Raw genomic sequence first — 26,812 nt, 5'->3', positions numbered from 1 at the left:
CTCAGTTTATCCCTTGTGTTTACTTACAAAAATATAGCATTCAAAAAAATTATCAAAAAGAAACGCACAATCACAAAAACTAAGCAAAATATAATATATTCAAAATTTTACTCATTTTGGAAGGTATATACAGTGGTACCTCGGTTTATGAACACAATTGGTTCCGGAAGTCTGTTCATAAACAGAAGCGTTCATAAAATGAAGCGAACTTTCCCACTGAAAGTAATGGAAAGTGGATTAATCCGTTCCAGACAGTCCGCGGAGTACTTAAACTGAAGCGTTCATAAACTGAAGCGAACTTTCCCATTGAAAGTAATGGAAAGTGGATTAATCCGTTCCAGACGGGTCCGCGGAGTACTTAAACTGAAATGTTCATAAACTGAAGCATGGGTGTAATTGGTTCTGTAAGTATGTTCATAAACTGAAGCGTTCATAAACTGAAGCGAACTTTCCCATTGAAAGTAATGGAAAATGAATTAATCCGTTCCAGATGGGTCCGCGGCGTTCATAAACCGAAAATTCATAAACCGAGGTGTTCATAAACCGAGGTTCCACTGTAGTTTGAAAAAGTTTGATGGGAGCTAAGTTATTTTAACTGCCTTGACAGAAGAGAACTTTTGTCTACTCAAAATAAGTCCTACTGAATTCAATTGAGCTTATTCCCAGGGAAGTGGGGCTAAAGTTACAGCTTAAACAATTCATAATTCTGCAACAGAATTAAAAATACTGAACTTTTTTGTTTTCAATATTTATTAGATAAGAAAAACTCAAAAATTGCATACTGGTATTTTCAATTTCCTCTATGTTACTACCCAAAATACAGTGGTAAAAGTACTCCCCTTACTTTTCATGCTATTTGTTTCTAGGTAACTGGAGGGGTGAAACCATAGAAATCTTGAAGATGTCAGTCTATACCAGGCATCCTCAAACTGCGGCCCTCCAGATGTTTTGGCCTACAATTCCCATGATTCCTAGCTAAGAGGACCAGTGGTCTGGGGATGCCTGGTCTATACTATACCTGTTTAAAAAATGTGTTCAAAGTCAGAGTGGTGTTTTTGAAGGTTGGCAAGGCAGGAACGTCCTCCAATCCAAGGCTTCTTTCAGAAAGTCTTCTACCTTGCATTGCCATTGATTTTCTGTCACCAGTGGACCCTTTGCCTTCAGTGGAAAAAATTCAAATGCATCTTAGTTTCAATAAAAAAAATTAATCACTTTACTATTGTTATGTTGCACACTTTTGGGATGTAAAAAGCTGAAAGACTTCCTCATTTGCTTACATTTCCCATCACCTCATCTTGAAGCTGGAAGACATCACTTAATGCAGAATGAAACAATTGTATCCTATGTTATAGCATGTGATAAGATTGCAAATTTTATTAACATATACACATATATATTTCATAGAAGCAAGTCTTACAATTAAACAGTATATAAATAAATACAGTAAAGAATATCACATACTTAATTCAAGAAAATTGTAAACACCTCCATACTTCATTCATTTCCATAACAGCCTTGAAGGAAATATAACCAGAGGCTGTAATATTATGATTCCCCTGTTACAGGGCTAAATGTATTACCACAGGGCAAGAAAGCCTTCCCATTGTTGGTGTATTTAAGCAGAGTAACTATTGCGCAACAAAAAGCGTTTTGAGGAGACTGCAAAGTATATTCAGGAGTAGATTTAATTAAAGAAAAATAACAGAAGTTACACTAATCATAAGAACATGACAGAAACATGACCCACCCAGTGACCCACCGCCCAGGGGACTGAACGAGGTGCGCAGATCTCCTCCTACGGTAGATTGGATGGGATTGCTGACACGCCTTCAAGCAATACAAACTGAACATCAGCTCAGGGCCGTCTTAAGCGCCCCTCGCGCCATGGTGCGCCGGATCTCTCCGGCGCCCTCCCGCCCCGTTTCCCAGCGCGGTGGGCCTCACTGAGAAGTTTAGTACTATTCCTTTGGGTTTCAACAGAGTCAATCACTGTCCATCCGACTCTCACAGGGTGACTGTGCTTATGTAGTGCACTTTTAAGCTCCAATTGTAGACTGTGTCCCCCCCCCCCCCCCGGAGGGCCGCATTGCCTGTTATTATTTAGTAGCACCTTAAAGACCAACTAAGTTTTTATTTTGGTATGAGCTTTCATGTGCATGCACACTTCTTCAGATACGGTATCTGAAGAATATCTGAAGAATCTGAAGAAGTGTGCATGCACACAAAAGCTCATACCAAAATACCAAACTAAAAATACAAACTTAGTTGGTTTTTAAGGTGCTACTGAAGGAATTTTTTTATTTTGCTTCGACTCAGACCAACACAGCTACCTACCTGTAACTGTTATTTTTTGCCATACTTTTTTCTCCTTCATATCCTTGTAAACTGCCAAAACATGCTTTACAAATACAGGACACAAATTACATTATAATCTAGAGGCTGGAGCAAAGCCACTTCCTTGACATTATATTGTTAAAACTTCCTGCTTTAGTATTAATTCTTATGTACACATACACACAACATTTAAACTTACCATTTAAAACTTCTAACTCTGCTATATCTCTTTCAAGTGTTGAAACACTGAAGAAATTTGCTAAATTTATTGGAACCCAAGCAAAAGGCATACGATACTTTCCCAAACGTTGGCAAAAGGACTCAGCGTTCACTTTTAATTTCTCAATTTTTTCTTTGGTCTGAAAGAAAGCAGAAAAGGGGGTTAGCTAAAATCAGATATGGATCCAAACACTCTGAAAATTAGTTTGTAACACACACTAGCAACCTCTGTTAATTCCTCTATGGATGCCATAAATTAAGGTTGTTAGAACAGGGTTGGTGTGAAAAGCGAAGCGGCAGAATAGAAGAGAGAAATAGCTTCAGAAATGGGATTGGGAAGGAGAAAAATGAGCTTATTAATTACATGGGAAGAGGAAAGTCTACAGGGTTTGCTAATTCATTACTCTATTTTATTTATTAATCTATTTATTTCAGAAGATTTATATACTGTTTTGATTGGAAACAAACCTCAAATTGGTTTATAAAAAACAACAAAATCATCAGTAGAAAAACAGATAAAAACAACTACAATCATACCTTGACATCCGAACGCTTCGACTTCTGAAAGTTTCAACTTCTGAAGTCGATAACCCCTGGACGTCCGCCTGGCGCGCATGTTTGCGCAGAATCGCGAAATCGCACTTCACACATGTGCCATAGTGGCGCTTCAACACCCGAAAACCTCGACTTACAAAGACGGCTGCGGATCGTCTTTGTAAATCGAGGTACCACTGTATTTGAAACAGCCAATATATAAATAAAATCAACAATAAGCCAAAATGTGGGGGAATGGTAGGTGGAGTGTGTAAGCAGAGAGAGCAGGAACGTAGCCCCCCAGTTATTATACATAGATAAAAACCACAACAGTCCTGAGGCACTGAATTTAGACTGAAAAAAATCTTTATTGTATCATATGTACCTTCCCAACTTCACTTTCTTTTAGAACCAGGTAGGGTTCTGCACAATCTCCAATTTCGCCTTGTTGAAGGACTTTTTCAATCTACCGAAAAAGAAAAAGAAAAAAGAGATTTCAAAAAACCGAAAAGAAAATGAAATTTAACAAAGTACATTGCTAGTACAGTATTTGTCAACATAGTAAAATTTGGAACATAAGCTATCAGGGCCGGCTCTAAGGCAAGGCTGGGTGCTGCGTTGAGAAACGGGGCGGGAGGGGGGGCACCAGAGCGATCTTCGCACCACAGTGCCCGGGCGCCTGACATGCTTAAGACGGCCCTGTAAGCTATAGTTACTACCTAATTACAACCTGGGTCAGTACTGAGAGAAATCCCTCCCCTCCCTGTGCTGATGAGATTCAAAGGAGAAGAAAATGGAGAGATCTTCAGACTTGTTGAAAATAAGGCAAGGACTGTTGCTTTTGGAGTATTATGGGATGGAAGTGCTAAGCAGGTGAAAATTAATAAAAAATATTTAACAACAAAAAGAGAGGAAGTGCTGAGCTGGGGAGTGGAGGGGCTGAGTTAATCTTGAGAAACCAGCAACGGATTGAAGAACAACCACAACAGCACTGCAGGCACCCAAAAGGAATGCTGTTCAAGGTCATCTTTGGAAATGGGGAGGATTGAAAACGGCAGAGGATAAGGTCAATGAAAATTATATACTAGAAATGTCATACACAGAATGAAATGAAAGCAGTATTATATTATCACTTGAAGCTTTACAAAAGTATGTAAATGCTTTAAATCAGTGTTTCTCTTTTTTTGTGTAAATTTTTAAAGTTAATTCTCCAATATACCTCCAATAATAGCCAAATTATAACTACAGTGATTTAGCACTTCTGTGCATGCGTGTGCGCCAAAACCCGGAGGTAACCCGTTCCGGTACTTCTGGGTTCGGTGCAGAGTGCAACCCGAAAAGACGCAACCTGAAGCGGCTGTAACCTGAGGTATGACTGTATAACAATTAATTCCCAAATTATAAAATTCTCAAAATGCCAATCTACTTAATTAAAGTGGCTCCCCGCATGATGGTTTGGCTCAGGGCCGTCTCGAGCAGGTCGGGCGTCCTGGCGCTGAGGCGCGGAGATTGCTCCAACGCCCCCGCCCTCGCAGCGCGCAGCACGGCTTCCGCGCGGCTTCATCGCGCAGCGCCCCGGCCCGGCGCCCTGGCACCCCGCGCCACCGGGACTGCACCTAGAGCCGGCCCTAGTTTGGCTGCATTTCCGATCTTATATCACTGCGTTCTATAATCTTAATTAATATCACTTACATTTCAGTTATAATAATAATCCCTTAGCCAACAGCTACATAATTAATGATTTCCATTCATGATGTTAAAATAGATACATTTATAAAGCTTCAAGTGAGGAACTCAAACTATTATCATTATTCTGCCCTGCATGTGAAAACTGTTATATCCATGGAGATTCCTTCTGTCCATCTATGGTGTTGCCTCTTTTACTTCCCAGCTGTTGTTTTCTCCCATCATGGCTTCAGGCGGAACTGAATCTCCAAGTTTCCCAGAGGTCTTATTTCTCCATCCCTTGCTTTGATGCCTTCGGAACAGGTGACAGTCTGCTAGAAACCATTCTGTCTCACAGAATCTGAACCTACGTTTGCAGTTAAGCTCTCTACTCCCTGACCAGGTTTGATCTTTGTTACAACGTCTGGTTAGTGAAGAAAAAGCTTAACCATGTGCCCCTGATGTTCCATATGGCGTGGCAGTAAATAAGACTGAGCATGAGCCAAGGGGCCATGTGCTCCTCTCCAGGCGCCTGCAAGTTTCCATGGTGTTGCTAAGTCTTCGTTTGGCTCAGTGCAAACCAGGTCATGCTCAGTAGACTCAAGAGAATTTTATCGTGTCCGATCTTTCCATAAAGTTGATATACACAAGTTTGCTTATTCTGCATCAGTTCTAGTTAGAGTCAGAAAATACGATTTTAAAATCCATAATTAAGATACAAATATGACTTACCTTCACTACTAGATAGATATCCGGAGATGGATATGTTACAGAAAATACTGCAGACCTTGCCTGACTAGATGAGTCAATACATGGGGCATGTGATCGCAAGAACCCTTTGAACTGTTCAGAGTTCAAGTCACAATGAAAATTTTCTGAGATCTTTAAAAAAATGTAAAAACAAAAAGATATTTCAAAACTCTTGCAGGAACTGGTGCGCAACCTATCGTAAGTAAATAATCACAGCATTCTCACAGGCCCATATAAGATCAGCGTACACAGTTGGGCCTGATGAGCATTTGCTGTTCCCAACTCTAATCCTGCAGAAAGCCATCAACTGACTTATTTTTAAGAGGTGATATAATTATTGTTTGATTTTATATCAATGTTATATATTTGATGTTAGCCGCCCTGAGCCCAGTCTCGGCCGGGATACAAATAAAAATTTATTATTGTTGTTATTGTTATTATACTAATGTGTGTGTGAATTCTGGTGTGTTGTTTTAAGCACTGAAACAGAGCCAGTTGCTTTAGAGGTAAGATTACACAGACTCCAGCTTCAGTGGTCATTTTGGCTCTGGGGAGTCAGAGAAATATGAATTTTTACACTCAGGAACTCTCTCTAATCCCAATGGCCCCTCTGCAGGATTATGGTGAGGTTAAAATGATAGAACCACACAAATGCACATACAGGTTTTTAGCCAAGTAAATTCTACTCAGACCAGACCCACTGAAATCAATTGCCCTAAATTAGTTATGCCCAGCAACAGGCCTGCTTTCTCATCCATCTCTGTGACTAATTAATTGCAGTGGATAAATAAGGGGGTGGCTTTTTCAAAGCACATTTTAGAAACTGCTGAATTAATTTCATACTGACTGATTTTATTTTGCAAAACATGGCAAGCAGCTTATTATGGTTGATTATGGTTCATAAACTATTGTCAGTTGTGAAAATGTTGAGTCACGCAAACTTAAGGATAGGCTACACCCAAAGGATATTTACCGCGTGGTGACCATTTGTCAGTATATTCTTGCAGCATGCATGCAGCTACGGGAAAATCTATGGCTACCTATTACATCCGGACATGTCCCAGGCCTCTGTTACCTTACTGCTTCAACTGATTGCAGAGCTCTGATAAAGGTTGCCTCACCATGTGTTCAGGTGCTAACATGACCAACTTTCCATGTGGCTTCCTATCTCCCACAGTCATCTGTAACCACCCAAAGCACAGTCCCAACCATTCAGATGTGAACAATTTTGAAATGAGGGAGGGGGTGATGTTGTTAACTAATGCCTTGTGAAGAAGAAGAAGAAGAAGAAGAAGAAGAAGAAGAAGAAGAAGAAGAAGAAGAAGAAGAAGAAGAAGAAGAAGAAGAAGAGTTTGGATTTGATATCCCGCTTTATCACTCCCCAAAAGAGTCTCAAAGCAGCTAACATTCTCCTTTCCCTTCCTCCCCCACAACAAACACTCTGTGAGGTGAGAGGGGCTGAGAGATTTCAAAGAAGTGTGACTAGCCCAAGGTCACCCAGCAGCTGCATGTGGAGGAGCGGAGACTCGAACCCAGTTCCCCAGATTACAAGTCTACCGCTCTTAACCACTACACCACACTGGCTTTCACATTGTTTACATTGTTTTATCATTACCCTTGGGCTTTGTTCATCTGCACTCTTACCTTTTTCCTTTCTTTTATATCATAGAGGGCTAAGCTTGCGAATAATGGCTCAATTTCTATCTCAAATCTGAAACAGGAAAAGATGGGGCACTGATAAATAACTAGGCACATTTGGCACATGTAAACAAAACAAAACACAACACAACACAAGGGTTAATGTGCAGTATATGGGCACTGGCAACATTAATTTAACTCAAGTTCTGGCTTGTCCCTTTAATCCTCCTTCCCTACTCTAATCAAGTTTTAAGTGTATGTGCTTTGCATATTCTTCACTTCCGACCCATCTCTCTCCTTCTTTCCGTTTTTCTCCACTGTCCATTTTACACTGTAAGCTCCTTGGGGAAAGAGACCTGGCTATTTCTGCCTATGACCAACTGTAGATGATGATGTCAGCCTCGGGGAATTCTATCCCTCCCCTGGTGGCAGCAAGAAGTAGGGAATAACAAAGAGAGGCCTTACTAATGAGTTTATTTAATCCTCACGGTGCGACAAATAAATTAATGGTGTTGCTCCAACTGAGTTCCTCCCCCCTCCCTTCCTAGTCTGCCTAAGGCCAACTCTCTCTGCATCTTTTGCTCTCACACTCTTAACAAATGCCGAGTTCTAGGAGAAGGGGGGTCAGCTATACTCTTCAGTAACAACATGGCAGCTGGCTGCTGTCTCTGTCTCCCTCTTCTCTTATCCCAACTCTTCTGTTTGCCTGTCTCTGAGCTGTGATCTTCCTCAAACCTCTGCTGCAAATCAAGACTGCCTTCCTCTTCTCTGGAAGTTTCAGGAGGAGGGGGGCGGTCTCCTCAATCTCCCCACCACCACCTTAAATCCAGTCCCTGGCAGATGATGATAAAATCTGAGATTTGATTATCACTCTACTACATTTTGACTTCTGCCATAGTAAAATAGCATTTGAGATTACTGTACATTTGGTCTTTGTTAGCTTAAATTTGTTCCATTTTTAAAAAGAAGAGCACTTTGTCAGGTATGAGCAAAATGGTTGTCAGTGACAATATCAAGAGGAATATATGGGTTACTATTACTTGTTCACTATTATTGGTGCATTTTGGCAATTTTTCCATATGGGGGCCGAATATGAGCCGCTCCCTTAAATTCCGCAGGCACTCCCTTAAAATCCCTTTAAATCCCTTAAAATTCCGCAGGCACTCACACCCATTCCATTTTACCATATGTCTGTTTCAGCAGCGATATCATAAAAGCCAATTTTTGTAAGTTCACAAATTTAAGCCGCACTTTAACTTTTCATGGACAGAAATTTTTTTTGGGGGGGGGGGGGATGTGGCTTATATTCAGGCCAATATGGTATTATCATTTTCAATCCAGCAGAAAAAAGCAGATTTCTCCCCTCTTCTTGGCCTTCAAAACAAAAGAAAACTTCAGTTAAACTAAGGCAGGAGAAGGTTTTTAAAAATATCCTGAAGTAGAGACAAGGTTTGCAAAATACTAGATGGGTAAATATTTCAGGAGGCTACCTCTGTAGATGGTGTACTGACTGTGAGAGAATCAGAAACATTTCACACAAGCAAAAGACTACCATGTTAGAGAGAAAAGTTCAAGACCTGTCCTCTCACTGATCTGCTATGGGTAATTTTCTTTTTGCCTAAAAAAAGGTAAATAAGGGAAGAATCTACCAATATGATCTCACATCTGCAGGCTGAAGTTGCAGAGTCCTCTATCATCTCAGAAGTGTCCCACCTCATTCTGCTGCATGTGCAGGTGTAACCTCAACCTCCGAAGGTAAAGGTAACATGATGGAACAATGTCCAAATGTGAAAACATGCCCTGTGGGACCAGAAGTTGCATAGATACTTACTTCAGAGTCTGTACTTTCACCAATATCCTATTGCCCAGATATTCCTTGGGGCACTCAGGCACCGGTCGTATTTCCACAGCATCCTCCTATTAACAAACACATTATGGAACCGTCAGGGCAGTCTCGAGCAGGTTGGGCGCCCTGGCGCTGAGGGGCGGAGATCGCTCTGGCGCCCCAACCCCCGCACTTGCAGGGTGAAGCATGTTTGCCGCACAGCGCCCCACCTACCGGCCCGGCGCCCTGGCACACCGCACCACCGGGACTCTACCTAGAGCCGGCCCTGGGAACCGTTCTTTTTGATCCGACTATTTATGATGCTTCTGTGTTATCAGTCCCAACAAAAGCAGACGTAACCCAGGCTGCACACAAAACAACTAGGGTGATATCCAACTAAATCATATCCAAAGCAGAGCCACTGAAATCAACGAATGCAAGTAACTTAAGTCCATTGATTTCAATGGGTCTCCTCTGAGAAGGGGGTGGGAAACCTCCAGCCTTAATTTTGCCACTGGCCTGGCATGTGACACTTGGAATGTTTCCAAGAGCAGAATAGGTCCTCCGTCTGAAAAGGCTCTCTACTCTTGACTGTGCATGACTTAGTTTGGTAACATTCAGTAAGATTCACTTACAGATCTCCCAAACTAAATGCTTCAGGCAATTCGACCAACAAGTCTGCCATGAACAAGTTGGAGCAAAGTCATTCATCCTTTTAATTTATTTTATAACTCACATGCTAATCCCTTTAATGTATTCCTTCAGCTGAAGTCGGAAATGCCAACCCACCTCACAAGCCCTTCCAGTTCTAATGAAAGGATGAGATATCTGCACATGAAACCTAAGCAAAGTAAGCAAAACAAGGCCATAACAGGCTTTCATTTGATTGTGGAATGGCAACTTTTAATTAGCTCTCATTGAAGTTGGAGTGAATCTGGCTGCATGATCATCTGAGCTCCCCATTCAGTATCATGGCAAAAAGCCACAATTCAGGCTTTGTCTGAGGTTCTGGTTTTCCACAGGTTGAGGTTATTTACTGGATACACTTGGCACACTTCCAGCCTGTGGGATCTGTGTGTGACACATATTCCCCCTATGCAGTCATGGTAAGATGTACTATCTGTTCCAAATAGTTGCACTCTTTGGAGAAGATATCCAAGGCTCTATTCCGCATCATGAGAAGGAGGGTCCCCAAATGCAGGACATTTTTGAAGTAAGTGAAGCAAAGAATGTTACTATAGAAAGAAACTCCCCCCAAAAAACATATTAAATTCAGAGTCTAAGCTTACCTAAGTGACAAGAGCATGTAGAGCTGCTGTCAACCTGAGTTGGTTCCTCTTAAACATCACATTGTGTCATGCTACTGTTTCAATTCAACCATAGCTGCACCAACAGAGACACATTCTAAGAGCATGTTGCCTTTCTACAGCCTCTGCCAACCTGGTGCTCTGGCTGGGGATGCTAGAAGTTGTATCCCAAAACATCTGGCATGACCAGGTTGGCAAAGCCTGCGCTAACATAATGGGGTCGACACAGAGACAGCAAGCAAAGCACAATGGTGAGATGTTTTGGGGGAAACAGACTGAGGAAAGCTCACAACTCTTGTTTGAATCTGAATTCTTTGTGAGATATTTCCTTGTTAAGCATGCAACTGCGCAATGCAGATTTGTGGCTCACCTCATCTATAGTGGGATACAGTGCAAATAGTTCTGCAGGCCTGTTGGCTTGTCGTCGCTCCTCATTTTGCCTCCGAAGGTCTTCTACACTAATGGGCTGCAACAGGTCTGCCAGGCGAGCATCTGGCTGTAGGCTGCGCAGGTCAAAGTCCCCCGAGGTCAGTGTGGCTCGACTGGAGTCATCACAGAGGACTTTTAAATGCCTGGGAGCAGTCTGCTCAAGAGGGCAACATCATTCATCACTTTAGTTCACAGATGTTAAAGATACTCAGTATTTCTCTGCCATAATTCTTCTTCAACTCACTGCAATACCTTTGAAATAACTATTCCCCAAAACAAGTAACAGATGATATTGATAGACTAAGGCCAAGCCAAATATCGCCCCCTTCATTTTTGTGGGATCATTTCTCCCCTGCAAAAAATGGGCAGGAGTTTGGGTTCTCACAAGAGAAGTGATTGAATTCTAATAACTTTGGGGTGGGGGGTGGGGGGTAAAGAAAAGGTGACATGGTTTCTCCTTTCTCTTTATTTCATTATTATTATTATTATTATTATTATTATTATTATTATTATTATTTTCAAAAAATGAAATAAAAAAATTCCTTCAGTAGCACCTTAAAGACCAACTAAGTTTTTATTTTGGTATGAGCTTTCGTGTGCATGCACACTTCTTCAGATACAGTGAAATGGGAAAACTTAGTTGGTCTTTAAGGTGCTAAAAACTTAGTTGGTCTTTAAGGTGCTACTGAAGGAATTTTTTTATTTTACTTCGATCCAGACCAACACGGCTACCTACCTGTAACCAAAAAATGAAAGATAGGGTTGAAGCTCTGGTGAGATTTATGAGCTGCAACCTTTACTGGAAAAGGGAAGGGGGCACTGATATTTCAGGGGGGAAATCACTGGGGCATCTGGAGAGCCAGTCACATGGAAAGCATTGTCATGTGAAATGCCCTCTCCCCAGTTGTATGCAAGAAGCCACACATGGATCAAGATGGGCTTTGGGTTCATATTGCTATGAACAGTGCTATTTTTCTAGAAAAAGAGGTGCTGGAACTCACCGTGAATGCCTCCCTTGTTCTCTTACCGTTTCCCCTTTTTTAATACATAGTCATAAAGTAAGCCATGGCAGGGTTTTAAAGCATTTGAGAAATATAAGACATACCCCCCAAATAAGCCATACTTCCGTGCTGCGGAAACCAACCCCCACAGGCACCTCCACTCACAGAGTCACTCCATGCGGCCGGCACTGCAGGAGCGCCATCAGCTGTGAAGTGGCGCTCCAAGAGCTCCACTTAGCAGCTGATTGTGCTCCCGCCTTGCTGGCTGCATCCCCACGCTCCGCCTTCTCGTCCACCGCCGTCCCTGCCGCTTCCGTGCTTGCCGCCACCGCTGGGCTCACTGCTTCTTCCTTGCCTGGCCCGGCCAAGGAGCTTGGAGTGCCCTGCAGCGGCGGGCAGAGGGCCTGAGCCAGCGGCCACCGCCTGGCCCGGCCAAGGACGCCTGCCGCCCCGCCACCCGGAACCGGTGGCTGCTGCAGCGCTGAGCACTCAAGAGAGCCCAGCAGTGCCCTGAGCCGTAAAAACCATACCTGTAATAAGAAGAAGAAGAAGAAGAAGAAGAAGAAGAAGAAGAAGAAGAAGAAGAAGAAGAAGAAGAAGAAGAAGAAGACATCCCACCGAAAGTAAGCCACCCTGTGTTTTTTGAGGAAAAAAAGTTATAAGACGGTGTCTTAAAAAAGGGGAAACACGGTATAATGACAATGGTGCCCAACTGAGAGATGCTAGAATTGAGTTCCAGTGGCTTTAAAAAAGCTCAGCTTATGAGGGTTTTGGGGGGGGGGGGTGCCAGATCCCTCTAAGTATTAAAATCTAATCAAGTCAAGCTAATTTCCTGGTGAGGTGATGGGCTATTAAGGGGTTTGGTGTGAGATGACAAATGCGTGGGTCCTCCTCCTTCAACAGATAAAGTCAGAGTTTAGAGTAGTAAAGAATTGTGGCAGTGATGTGACCTAGACAAAAAGCAGCAAGCTGGAAAGAGGATATTTGATTTCTGTTTGAATCCAAGGCTGCAGCAATGGAAGAAACAAGACCCTTTTGGGGTGTTAATGCTGTGAACCTCTACATTGTAGGCCAGGGGTCAGCAACCTTTTTCAGCCGTGGGCCGGTCCACTGTCCCTCAGACCATGTGGGGGGCCAGACTATATTTTGAAGGAAACAATGAACGAATTCCTATGCCCCACAAATAACCCAGAGATGCATTTTAAATAAAAGGGCACATTCTACTCATGTACCGGTAAAAACACGCTGATCCCTGGACCATCCGCAGGCCAGATTTTGAAGGTGATTGGGCCACATCCGGCCCCCGGGCCTTAGGTTGCCTACCCCAGTTGTAGGCTCATGTTATATACAGGTGTAAATGGATCATATATAACAAAGATACCAGTCTCCACTGTCTCTCATTCCCCAAAGGAAACACAATCGCTGCGTAAGCGCCTGGAACCCCTGGAATCTCACATCACTTGGAGATTGGGGTGTCGTGCAACAATATTAAAAATTACAAGTGATTTGCCCTTTAGAGTCATTATATTTACCAATGAGCAAGTGATGAATTAAATATCTAGTGTGCCTAATGTACCAAATACATATTTGGTATGTAGCGGGCAAGAATGCAATTAGTTGGGAGCTGCCCTGAGTGGCTGGGGAAACCCAGACAGATGGGCAGGGTATAAATAAATGCTGCTGCTGCTGCTGCTGCTGCTGCTGCTGCTGCTGCTGCTGCTGCTGCTGCTGCTGCTGCTGCTGCTGCTGCTGCTGCTAGTTCCACCCCTCTTCCCTGTTCAGCCCAGGCCAGAAGCTATCTCAAAGGAAAATACCTGATAATTTGAATCACTGTCATCTAAAACTTCAGATTCAAATGTTTGCTTCTGAAGGGACTTGTGGAAATCGCTCCTGGATCCCCTTTTTGTTAAGATGCCTGTCTCATTACTTCCTTGGTTTCTTAAAGAATAAAAAATAGCAAGTTAGATTTCAATAAAAATGGGGGGGGGGATGAAAGCACGATCACTATCAAATAAATAAGTTCAGCTGAAATATCATGGCATCCATACAATAGTGCCAGTCTAATGAATTAACATAATGGAAAATAAATTTAAATGGAATATAAATTTATCATAATATACTGAAATGCCATATCCTTATTATGAAGTTCAAATTAAAGCAGATTACAAAGGATATTCCATGTTTATATTTATATTTATATTGTTCATCAGAAGAATGCCCCGCTCCAAAAGTCGCTCAAATAAACAGGTAATTTGCTATGAAGTTTTGGGCAAGGACATCTCAGAATGGTCAGAGGCAGAAGTATATGGCATGTGGAGCGATACAACACAGCCACTGCCCTTACAATGGTCTCCCTTCAATGTATAACTTACCCAGCCACAATGTGTGTTCCAGCAGAAGCCACCAAGAGACTACTGCCACTGCTTTGGTTGTATCTAGTCTTACTTCTGGCCTAGTTACCACTCTAAATCTCTAGACTTTCTAATGTTTGCTTCCATGCAGGGCTCTATTAAGGCCATAAGTAGGATCATCTGAACCTACCAGCCAAACTCACTTATCCCATGCCACATGGCAGCCCCTCTTAGTTCTGCCCGTCTCCACTGCAGGTTCACCAGAACTACCTGCCTGTAGCTCTAGGTCCCATAAAGGTAAAGGGACCCCTGACCATTAGGTCCAGTCGTGACCGACTCTGGGGTTGCGCGCTCATCTCGCTCTATAGGCCGAGGGAGCCGGCGTTTGTCCGCAGACAGCTTCTGGGTCATGTGGCCAGCATGACAAAGCTGCTTCTGGCGAACCAGAGAAGCACACGGAAACACCGTTTACCTTCTCACTGCACCGTACCTATTTATCTACTTGCACTTTGACGTGATTTCGAACTGCTAGGTTGGCAGCAGCTGGGACCGAACAACGGGAGCTCACTCTGTCGTGGGGATTCAAACCACCGACCTTCTGATCAGCAAGCCCTAGGCTCTGTGGTTTAGACCACAGCACCACCTGCGTCCCCCCTAGGTCCCATAGTACACCCTTAAACATGATAGATTCTGCCCTTTATTGAGATTCTGCTACAAGCAGCTTAATTTACTGCTAGACTGAAACCCAAGACTCTCCATGTGTGTCCCCATAGACCAGACCAGAGCCACTTTCATTTTTTGAGAAAACACCTTTTTGCAGCCACGCCTACTAAGTAACACCATGTTGATTAATTCAGGTTCCTTTCTTTCCAAAGCAACAGCAATACACTGAAATGCTTTGTTGTCTTGCATAACAAATATGCCACAATAAACAATTGCAGACTCTCCAAGTGTCCCTATTTTCCAGGGACATCCCTGATTTAGAGAAGCCATCCAAGTTTCTGATTTGATCCTAGAATGTCCCACTTTTCCTTATGATGTCCCCATTTTATTGGAGAAATGTTGCAGGGTATGGAGAAATTCGACCCCCCGAGTCATCTGAAGACAATTCTGTATAGGTTTTTTTTTAAAGTGTTTAATGTTTTCTTATGTTATTATATACGTTGAAAGCTGCCCAGAGAGGCTGGGGCAACCCAGTAAGATGTGTGGGATATAAATACTAAAATTATCATTATGGAATGGGAAGTCCCTATTTTCATCAGATAAATTTTGGAGGTCATGCAATTGTTGATCACAGAGACACTTTTTATTACATTTTTGGAGAGTAAAAAGTAAACACAACTGATGGTTGTCTTTTAATATATTGCATTTTAATTGTTTGCCAGTTGACTGAGAATGAAAAGCGAAGCTCTAAAGCACCTTCCTTGCCTTCCCTGTTCTCCTTGGGCAGGACCTTGCTTGGGAAACTGTCTTAACTACACAGCATTAAAGACAAGAGGGCTAGAGAGTTTTAATTATGAAGCTATAATGTCTGAGAATTGTTCTCATGTGGTGGGCAAATAACCGTCAAAATTATGCCATGCCATTGGAAGTTGCCCTATACTGAGTCAGACTAATGGTTCATCTTTGCTCAGCACTACCTGCTCTGACTGGCAGCTGCTCTCCAGGGTTTCAGGCAAGAGTGTCCCCCCCCCCCAGCCCTGCCTGGAGATGCTGGGGATCGATCCTGGGACCTTCTGCCTGCAAAGCAAATGCTCCACCACTGAGCTATGGTCCTTCCTCCTTCTAGTTGCCAGTGAGAATATCTAGTGAGAGACTAATCCTACCTCTTGACAAGTTAAGGGACTAGTCAAAACAAAAAATGTTAATATTCCTCTGGAAAGAAAAAATATTTAAAATAATTGTTTAGACTCTTTGCTGCAAATGTGACACTTACTTTCGATTCACTATCAGCCAGTCACGAATATAGGTCTGAATACAATCCCGGACATGTGGATCCAATTCAGCCCTGGAGAGGGTACAAGAATATTAATATGCATAGCTAATTACAATGCACAACTTATTTTTTAGGAATATGAATGGGGAACTCCAGGCGTGGGGGCCAAACACAACCTGCTAAATTTCTCTATTTAGCCTTCATAACTGTCTCCAAGTCACAGCCCTCAACAGCCCTAATTTACCCTAATGTTGGCCTGGTCAAAATGCATCTTTAAACTCTGAGTATGCCCCTAGCTTGTCTGCAAGGAAGATACTGAGGAGTGTGCGAGTGTGTGTAGAAATTGCCTACCATTACAAATGTAAAATTTACATTTGTTCCTTTGCCTGCTTCTTGTTCTGGCCCCATCCCCCATCGGCAACTGCCCCCACTCAAACATGGTCCAGAAGAGGATGTGGTCCTTGGGTTCAAAAAGGTTCCCCATCCCTGAATTATAGCTAAAAAGGAACAAACCATACAAAGTCAAATAATAAACCACACAAATACAAATATCATTTTTTAAAGGAGTATGTTGTTTAAACTCAAAAAAATAATCCATACTATCTCCAGCCAGTGAAGTGAGGAACAGCAGAAGACTAAATGATTGGTCTTATTGGAGTGGAAAAATTGGAGTGGAGGGAGAATGCATTCTGACTCAAATGAGATAAAAGTAAAAAAGCTAAAGGACCCCTGGACAGTTGTCTGGTTGAATTCAACTATGGGATATGGTGTTCATCTCCGCTTTCAGGCTGAGGGAGCCGCTGTTTGTCTGCAGACAGATTTTCTGGGTCACGTGACCAGCATGACCGAACCACGTCTGGCACACGGGACACTGTGAAGGACGCCAGAGCACATGGAAACACTGTTTACCTTCCTGCCGCAGTGGGACCTATTTATCTACTTGTGCTGGGATGCTTTCAGACTGCTAGGTTGGCAGGAGCTGGTTGTGTGGATTTGAACTGTTGACCTTACGATCTGCAAGCCCAAGAGGCTCACTGGTTTAGGCCACAGCACCACCTGTGTCCCTCAAATGAGATAAGAATTCATTTATCTCAAGCCTGGAAGGAGGAAATGTTAAGTGATGCTCTTGGTCTTTGCTATTTGTGGCTACTAGCCATGATGTTCGGAGGCAGTTTCCTTGGGAATCCCAGTTGCTGAAACCACAGGAGGGGAGGGAGCTCTTGTGCTCCGGTCCTGCTTGTGGCTTTGGCTGCTGGACTAGATGGACCATTGGCCTGATTCTGCAGGCTCCTTAGGTTTGAAAGGATCAGGTTCTGTAACCTTCCCCAGCCTGGTGCCCTCTAGGTGCCCTCCCACTCCAACTTCCAGCAGTCCCTGACCAACATGGCCAGTGGTCAGGGAGGGCAGGAGCTATAGATGCAGCAACATCTGGAAAGGAGGCAGCACTAAGCGGAATAAGACAGACCAACAAAGAGACTAAGCATTAGGCATTTTCATCTGTTCACTCTTATATTTGGCCAGGGGGGAACATTGCACCTGCTAAGTACTTAATTGGCTGAGTTGCCCATTCCTGATCTTTGCAGTACAGTAATGGGTAACTCAGCAAATGTCAAAATGCAGGGCTGGTCAGCTTCATCCATAACTTCTTAATTTCTCTCCAAAGCACAAGTAGATTAAAATTACATTCTCACTCTGTCCCACCCATGATATAGTGAAAAGAGAATATAGTGATTAGTGGATAGAGGAGGGAGCAGCTCTATTAATACAGAGCTCAAATGAAGTGAGTGGCTCATGTGTGGCAGATGCTTGCATGTGTCAATATAGCAGCAGGAAAAGACCACTAGGTGTCAGCAGAGTGCCAAACTCTCACTCAAAGTGAATTTCAAAATGTTTTCATTGGTTTCCTAAATCAATAGTGAACAGTGATAATTCCTACAGTATCTGAAATGGATCGCAGTCCAGCTTCCATCTGCATCCTCTGTTGCTGATGTACCAGGCCTGTGTGGAAACCCTCAGATTCAAATATTTCAGAATATTTATAGCCCGTTTAGAATACAGTGGTACCTCGGATTACAAACACTTCAGGTTACAAACACTTCAGGTTACAAACACTTCAGGTTAAAGACTCTGCTAACGCAGAAGTAGTACCTCGGGTTAAGAACTTTACCTCAGGATGAGAACAGAAATGGCGTGTCAGCGGTGCAGCGGGAGGCCCCGTTAGCCAAAGTGGTACTGCAAGTTAAGAACGGACCTCCGGAACTAATTACGTTTGTAACCAGAGCTGCCACTGTACTGATTCTGGAAGGTGCTGTTATTGTGAGAGACTTCCAATTTAATAGGAAAGCTGCAGGAATACCATAGACTGGCTCCCTGCAAGATACCTGTGATCTCTGCAATGTAAAGTCTCTATCTCTGTCCAGCCATACCTGCTTTTGAATATCTGAACTACACTGGAGTCTGCTGACCAATCTTTTTACAAGGGCAAATTGTTGCATACGAAATGCTGTCATTAAAGTTTCAATGTCAGGTATTTAAAAATGTACTTGCATCAAAGGTGGTTTGGACTTTTAGCTCTGCACTTAGCTACTAGCACAGTTTCTCATGCCAGACATGGAATTATTTATAGGGTTATTGCAACCAAATCCTATGTAGTTGTTTAGTCGTTTAGTATTGTCCAACTCTTCGTGACCCAATGGACCAGAGCACGCCAGGCACTCCTGTCTTCCACTGCCTCCCGCAGTTTGGTCAGACTCATGTTCGTAGCTTCAAGGACACTGTCCAGCCATCTCGTCCTCTGTCATCCCCTTCTCCTTGTGATCTTTCCCAACATCAGGGTCTTTTCCAGGGAGTCTTCTCTTCTCATGAGGTGGCCAAAGTATTGGAGCCTCAGCTTCAGGATCTGTCCTTCCACTGAGCACTCAGGACTGATTTCCTTCAGAATGGATAGGTTTGATCTTCTTGCAGTCCATGGGACTCTCAAGAGTCTCCTCCAGCACCATAATTCAAAAGCATCAATTCTTCGGCGATCAGCCTTCTTGATGGTCCAGCTCTCACTTCCATACATCACTACTGTACTGGGAAAACCATAGCTTTAACTATACAGACCTTTGTCAGCAAGGTGATGTCTCTGCTTTTTAAGATGCTGTCTAGGTTTGTCATTACTTTTCTCCCAAGAAGCAGGCGTCTTTTAATTTCGTGACTGCTGTCACCATCTGCAGTGATCATGGAGCCCAAGAAAGTAAAATCTCTCACTGCCTCCATTTCTTCCCCTTCTATTTGCCAGGAGGTGATGGGACCAGTGGCCATGATCTTGGTTTTTTTGATGTTGCGCTTCAGACCATGTTTTGCGCTCTCCTCTTTCATCCTCATTAAAAGGTTCTTTAATTCCTCCTCACTTTCTGCCATCAAGGTTGTGTCATCAGCATATCTGAGGTTGTTGATATTTCTTCCGGCAATCTTAATTCCGGTTTGGGATTCATCTAGTCCAGCCTTTCGCATGATGAATTCTGCATATAAGTTAAATAAGCAGGGGGACAATATACAACCTTGTCGTACTCCTTTCCCAATTTTGAACCACTCAGTTGTTCCATATCCAGTTCTAACTGTAGCTTCTTGTCCCACATAGAGATTTCTCAGGAGACAGATGAGATAATCAGGCACTCCCATTTCTTTAAGAACTTGCCATAGTTTGCTGTGGTCGACACAGTCAAATGCTTTTGCGTAGTCAATGAAGCAGAAGTAGATCTTTTTCTGGAACTCTCTAGCTTTCTCCATAATCCAGTGCATGTTTGCAATTTGGTCTCTGGTTCCTCTGCCCCTTCGAAGTCCAACTTGCACTTCTGGGAGTTCTTGGTCCACATACTGCTTAAGCCTGCCTTGTAAAATTTTAAGCATTTGCTAGCATGTGGAATTTTAAGCATTTGCTAGCATGTGAAATGAGTGCAATTGTGCAGCAATTCGAGCATTCTTTGGCACTGCCCTTCTTTGGGATTTGGATGTAGACTGATCTTCTCCAATCCTCTGGCTATTGCTGAGTTTTCCAAACTTGCTGGCATATTGCGTGTACTGTGAGAGAATATGGACTTTTGGTCTGGTCCAGAAGGGATTTTTTTATGTGCTGACTGTGGCACTTCAAGTACCACATCCAGGTTGAGGCCTATACATTATGTAAAATGTGAACTGGGACTAGGTTCCTCCCCACATAATTTTTTGGAAGATTTAATTACTGGTAGTAACCCTAAGCAAATGTTTTCAGATTAGGGCAGTGGCACTCTAGGAGAAGGTGTCTAATCCTGTCCTTATTTTTAAATTTTAATTATTTATTTAGATTTGTATACTGTCCTTCAGCTGTAGATCTCAGGGAGGTACACAGCATAAAACACAAGATAAAGACACAAAATACATAATAACCCCCCCCCCCCGACACATTTGATGTCAGTCAGCCAAAGGCCTAGGTTAAAGAGGAACATTTTTGCTGGCACCTAAAGGTATGTAATGGAGGCGCCTGCCAAACCTCCCTGGAGAGAGCATTCCACAAATGGGGAGCCACTGCAGAAAAGGTCCTTTCTGGTGTTGTCACCAGCCAAGCCTCTCGTGGAGGAGGCACACAAAGGAGGGCTTCACATGAGGATTGCAGCGTCTGGGTAGGTAGGTTCACATGGAGAGAGGCAGCCCTGAGCTGTGGGTTTATATTTCAAAACCAGCACTTTGAACTGGACTCAGAAACTAATTGGCAGCCAATGCAGTTGGCATCAGTGTAATAATCTAAATCATTTCTCTTATAGCTCCTAATTCTGAAGGAGGGGTGGGTAGAATGAGAGGTACAACAGCTAGCTTTTACAGTGGAACCTTGGTTTTCAAAGGTCTCCGTTTACGAACGTTTTGGAACCCAAACGCTGTAAACCCGGAAATAAATGCTTCTGTTTTCAAATGTGCCTCGAAAGTCGAACTTCCAAGGCAGTTTCCATTTTGAGTTTCCCTATTGTATTGAGGCTTCTGTGTTGAGTTTTCAGGTTTCGAACATTTCAGAACTCGAATGGTCTTCTGGAATGGATTAAGTTCAAAAACTGAGGTTCCACAGTATGAGAGATAGGGAGAGGGAACTGCTGTTAGCTTCATGAAGGGGGGGGGAGTACAGCATCTGTACCAATCTCTCTCTTATTGCTTTTTGTAAGGACGATACATCACTCCAAATCCTGATAATTATACATCCATTCAAATCTGAGTACAGTACATGAGTGCATCTCTCCCTTCATCCCACACAGATATTCCAGTTCAGAATGCAATCTCTGCAGCTTTGCTGGCTGAGGGGTGAATCCCCAAAAGCAGAGGTTCTCAACTTTTTTGAGTTCACAGCTCCCTTGACCAACGACATTATTTCTGCAGCACCCCTGTGGGGCTCAGGAGCCCACTTGTGCCCCCCCTGCCTGGTCTCCTGCTCCTCCCCTGCTCCAAGGAGAGGGGCTTCCTCACACTGCCCCACAGGGCCTGGGAAGAGGATGTCCCCAGCCTGAGTGGCCCAACAGAGACTGGCCAAAGGTGAGCATGAGGCCAGCCCCTTACTCACCTTGGGAGGCAGCAGTGGCAGCAGCGGCTGGGAAAGGCTCCCCTTCAGCACCAGGCACTCAGCTCCCAGCAAGCACAAGAAAGGGCAATGCAGTGCCTGCCCGCCTGCCCAGACTCCCACTAGGGCTGGCGGACTGGCTGGCTGGGCTCCCTCCATTCCTTGCTTGCTTGCTTGCTTACTCTAAGGCCGCCTCAGCTCCTTGCACCCAGCACCACCTGACCAGCCCCAGAGGCACCATTCGCCTGGGGAGCTTGTAGCCAGGGCTGCTGCAATGAACAGCTGGGCAAGCCTTTGGAGGCCAAGATGCGAGAGGGCATCCAAGGAGGGAGGGAAGGAGAGAAGGACAGAGCCTAGTGTTGCCCGCAGCACCCCGACCACCATTCAAGTCTTATACACGGATAGTGCATAGGGAGGATGTGGGATTGGTTGCTGCCACGAGTCAGAGACTGTCAGCGACTATTTGACATGTTATTGGTGGCTGTGTCAAGAGCTGGTGTTGATTGGCTGCTGCTGCAGCATTAGGGCGTACGACTGATTGCTCAACAACTCTGGGCAATCTCCCCTCATTTTCTCAATTTCGAGTCCCCAAAATAGGGGGCATCTTATACATGGGGGCGTTATACACAGAAAAAATACAGTAATGTGCCCACAGAATTTAATACCGTATATTCCGGCGTATAAGACGGCTTTTGAACCCAGGAAAATCTTTTCAAAAGTTGGGGGGCCGTCTTATACACCTGGTACAAGAATCTGTAGTCTCAGCATACGGTGGGGGGAGCTCAAAAACGGCAGCGGCCGTATGAACGCGAAGAAGCGCGCTCGGTTCCCTCTTGCTGACTCTGCCTGCCTTGATCTCTCCGCTCTCCTCTCTATAGTTCCATCTCACTGGCTCTGCCTGCCTCGATATCTCCGCCTCTCTCTCCAATCTCTCAACAACTTCTGGAAAACGCTTTCTAGAGCTGAAGCACGAAGGTGCTTCCCTTTAGCACAGTACAGAGTGCTTGTAGCTGGTTGAAATGCCCGCCCTTGTCCTTTAAGACAACAGCCTCCCTGCTCCCCATTCTTCCTCATCTAAGAGCCTGCCAGGTTTCCAACCCCACTTCCCCACCCAAAAACGGCTAGAAAATACTGTATGAGTTTCAGCACAGGGAGGAAAAGAAGAAGAGAGGGAGGGAAGGAGGGGGGGCACTCAGCAAAGCAGTACATCCCCAACCCACACAGTATTTATATAATCTTTTCCCCTTTCCATAGTCTCTCTTTCTCTCTCCACCCCCCCCCCCGGTTCGGCTCCCCAGTTTACAGATACTTGACAGGAGAGGACTGTTTTAAAAGCAAATGACCATGGAAAAAAAGAAGAAGTGAAGGCAACAAGCCCTGCCCACCCCCACATTCCACACTCTATCTAATCCTTCCTGCTCCCCTCCCTTACTAGCACTCTCTCTCCTACTACGTACAGCCATTGAGAAGGCTAGAAATTCCTCAATGTTGTAACTGTGATCACTGCTCCCCCTTAAAAAACAAACAGCATGGCAGCTCCCATAGGTTTATTATCTTAACCTTCCTTTCAGCTTCAGAGTGAATTAGGAAATTAATTTAGAGTGAATTAGGAAAAGTTTAATCCACTTGCACGGTTTTATGTTTACATGTTTGATGTCATAAGCATTTGAATTAAAATTAACAGTACCATATTGAGATCAAATCTGATGCTTTTAAAAATTTTATTTAGTGTGCATTGGAAGAGGGGTAGTCTTATATGGCGAGTATATCCCAAACTCTATATTTTAACTGGAAAAGTTGGGGGGTCGTCTTATACGCCGGAATATACGGTACATGCCCTTCTTCCCCAGATGTTTCCCTGGAACATATTTTCAATACCAGGGTGAAGCCCCAAACAAGGGTAATAATAATAGTCTATTCCCTAAGCCACTGAGTATTCACAGCCCACTTCTACACATCACCTGATGGTTAAGGGGAGATGCTTCTTAGCTCGGAAAGTGTACTATCTCTCTGGTGGGCTGCAAACCTGTTGGGAATTTGTTTAAAAAGTAATCCCTGTTTCCATACCCTTCTTCTGGCAATGATGGCTGCAAGGTCCTGTGCTCTTTCGGAGTAAAGACTACCTCCAAATCATCTTCAGGAAAGTCACCAAGTTCTTGCAGGAGTTCCAAATCCAAGTTATTCAGCTGCATTGTTAGGAAACCTTCAAAATCCACTGGTTCTACTGCGTCATAGAACTGAGGCTAGATGTTACAAAATGGAAACAAGTGGTTCATAACCTTTTTTTATAGAGGAATGTTCTAAGTACAGCCAATGACTATGGATCATAGAATCATAGAATCATAGAATCATAGAGTTGGAAGAGACCACAAGGGCCATCCAGTCCAACCCCCTGCCAAGCAGGAAACACCATCAAAGCATTCCTGACAGATGGCTGTCAAGCTTCTGCTTAAAGACCTCCAAAGAAGGAGACTCCACCACACTCCTTGGCAGCAAATTCCACTGCCGAACAGCTCTTACTGTCAGGAAGTTCTTCCTAATGTTTAGGTGGAATCTTCTTTCTTGTAGTTTGAATCCGTTGCTCCGTGTCCGCTTCTCTGGAGCAGCAGAAAACAACCTTTCTCCCTCCTTTATATGACATCCTTTTATATATTTGAACATGGTTATCATATCACCCCTTAACCTTCTCTTCTCCAGGCTAAACATACCCAGCTCCCTAAGCCGTTCCTCATAAGGCATCGTTTCCAGGCCTTTGACCATTTTGGTTGCCCTCTTCTGGACACGTTCCAGCTTATCAGTATCCTTCTTGAACTGTGGTGCCCAGAACTGGACACAATACTCCAGGTGAGGTCTGACCAGAGCAGAATACAGTGGTACTATTACTTCCCTTGATCTAGATGCTATACTCCTATTGATGCAGCCCAGAATTGCATTGGCTTTTTTAGCTGCTGCATCACACTGCTGACTCATGTCAAGTTTGTGGTCAACCAAAACTCCTAGATCCTTTTCACATGTACTGCTCTCAAGCCAGGTGTCTCCCATCCTGTATTTGTGCCTTTCATTTTTTTTGCCCAAATGTAGTACTTTACATTTCTCCTTGTTAAAATTCATCTTGTTTGCTTTGGCCCAGTTGTCTAATCTGTTAAGGTCATTCTGAAGTGTGATCCTGTCCTCTGGGGTGTTAGCCACCCCTCCCAACTTGGTGTCATCTGCAAACTTGCTCAGGATTCCCTCAAGCCCATCATCCAAGTCATTGATAAAGATGTTGAACAAGACTGGGCCCAAGACAGAACCCTGTGGCACCCCACTAGTCACTACTCTCCAGGATGAGGAGGAGCCATTGATGAGCACCCTTTGGGTTCGGTCAGTAATCCAGCTACAAATCCACTGAATGGTAGCATTGTCTAGCCCACATTTTACCAGCTTCTTTACAAGAATATCATGGGGCACCTTGTCAAAGGCCTTGCTGAAATCAAGATAGGCTACATCCACAGCGTTCCCTTCATCTACCAGGCTTGTAATTCTGTCAAAAAATGAGATCAGATTAGTCTGACATGACTTATTTTTCAGGAACCCATGCTGACTTTTAGTGATCACAGAGTTTCTTTCTAGGTGCTCACAGACTGTTTGCTTAATGATCTGCTCTAGAATCTTTCCTGGTATTGATGTCAGGCTGACTGGGCGGTAATTGTTTGGGTCCTCTCTTTTCCCCTTTTTGAAAATAGGGACAACATTTGCCCTCCTCCAGTCTGCTGGAACTTCGCCTGTTCTCCAGGAATTTTCAAAGATTATTGCCAGTGGTTCTGAAATCACCTCTGCCAGTTCTTTTAATACTCTTGGATGTAGTTCATCTGGCCCTGGAGACTTGAATACATCTAAACTAGCCAAGTATTCTTGTACTACCTCCTTACTTATTCTGGGCTGTGTTTCCCCTGCTGAATCATCTGCTCCATATTCTTCAGGTCGGGCGTTGTTTTCTTTCTTGGAGAAGACAGAGGCAAAGAAGGCATTGAGGAGTTCTGCCCTTTCTCTGTCCCCTGTTTGCATTTCACCATCTTCTCCTCTGAGTGACCCCACTGTTTCCTTGTTTTTCCTTTTGCTACGGACATACCCATAAAAGCCCTTTTTGTTGCTTTTAACCTCTCTGGCGAGCCTGAGTTCATTCTGTGCTTTAGCTTTTCTGACTTTGTCTCTACACGTGCTGGCTATATGTTTGAATTCCTCTCTGGAGATTTCCCCCCTTTTCCATTTTTTGTACATATCCCTTTTAAATCTTAACTCAGTCAAAAGTTCTTTAGATAGCCAGCCTGGCTTCTTTAGGCACCTTCCATGTTTCCGTCTCATTGGTATTGCCTGAAGTTGTGCTTTTAATATCTCCCTTTTAACAAACTCCCAACCATCATGAACTCCCTTCCCTTTTAGTATTACTGTCCATGGGATTCCACCCAGCGTTTCCCTAAGTTTTCTGAAGTCGGCTTTCTTAAAGTCTAGAATTTGGACCTTAGTATGCTTGGTTGCTCCTTTCCGCTGGATAATAAACTCCAGAAGAGCATGGTCACTCCCACCTAATGATCCTGCCACTTCTACCCCACTAACCAAGTCATCACTATTGGTTAGGACCAGATCTAAAATGGCTGATCCTCTTGTTGCTTCTCCCACTTTCTGGACAATGAAGTTGTCTGCAAGGCCAGTGAGGAATCTGTTCGACCTTATGCTCTTGGCTGAGTTTGACATCCAACAAATATCAGGATAGTTGAAATCCCCCATTACTACTATCTCACTTCCTTTGGAATGCTTGGCCATCTGTTCCAGGAAGGCATCATCTGTGTCCTCAGTTTGGCTTGGGGATCTATAGTAAACTCCCACAATGAGATCACTGTTGTTTTTCTCTCCCTTAATTTTGACCCAGATACTCTCAATTTGGCTTTGAAGTTTTAAATCCTGGATCTCTTCACAGGTATACATATCCCTAACATATAAAGCTACTCCTCCTCCTTTCCTGTTTGGTCTATTTCTCTTAAATAGATTGTATCCCTCTATTACTACATTCCAGTCATGAGACTCATCCCACCAGGTTTCAGTGATGCCTATTATGTCATATTTAGTTTGCTGTACCAAGAGCTCAAGTTCATCTTGTTTATTTCCCATGCTCTGTGCATTAGTATACAGACATTGAAGACCGTTGATCATTCCCCCATGTCTCTTATTTAAGGATATTTTCGTCCCACCACTAGGTCTGCATGCTGCTTGCTCCATTTGG

At 43.7% G+C, this 26,812-nt stretch overlaps 1 protein-coding gene across 8 annotated transcripts in view; it reads right to left on the bottom strand.

The window, feature by feature from the left end:
• The window catches only part of DOCK8 (dedicator of cytokinesis 8), a 165,703-nt gene that overhangs the window by 121,163 nt on the left and 17,728 nt on the right, over positions 1-26,812 (bottom strand). For 7 of the 8 annotated variants that reach the window (XR_009558306.1, XR_009558305.1, XR_009558307.1 and 4 more), the window contains 10 exons: positions 23,620-23,795; positions 15,990-16,061; positions 13,517-13,640; positions 10,643-10,855; positions 8,972-9,057; positions 7,147-7,213; positions 5,485-5,634; positions 3,473-3,553; positions 2,534-2,693; positions 1,019-1,158 (listed from right to left, as the gene is read on the bottom strand). Coding sequence is in view for 5 of the 8 variants with exons in the window: in XM_035100305.2 (XP_034956196.2) it covers positions 1,019-1,158; positions 2,534-2,693; positions 3,473-3,553; positions 5,485-5,634; positions 7,147-7,213; positions 8,972-9,057; positions 10,643-10,855; positions 13,517-13,640; positions 15,990-16,061; positions 23,620-23,795 (1,269 nt within the window). In the remaining 3 variants the exon portion in view is untranslated. The remainder of the gene's footprint in view (positions 1-1,018; positions 1,159-2,533; positions 2,694-3,472; positions 3,554-5,484; positions 5,635-7,146; positions 7,214-8,971; positions 9,058-10,642; positions 10,856-13,516; positions 13,641-15,989; positions 16,062-23,619; positions 23,796-26,812) is intronic. The other variant, XM_060280050.1, reaches the window with a different exon arrangement.

Source organism: Zootoca vivipara, chromosome 11, assembly GCF_963506605.1.
Source record: "Zootoca vivipara chromosome 11, rZooViv1.1, whole genome shotgun sequence".
NCBI lineage: Eukaryota > Metazoa > Chordata > Lepidosauria > Squamata > Lacertidae > Zootoca > Zootoca vivipara.
The sequence above is the reverse complement of the archived record's forward strand: the minus strand, read 5'-3'. Positions and strand labels throughout refer to the sequence as shown.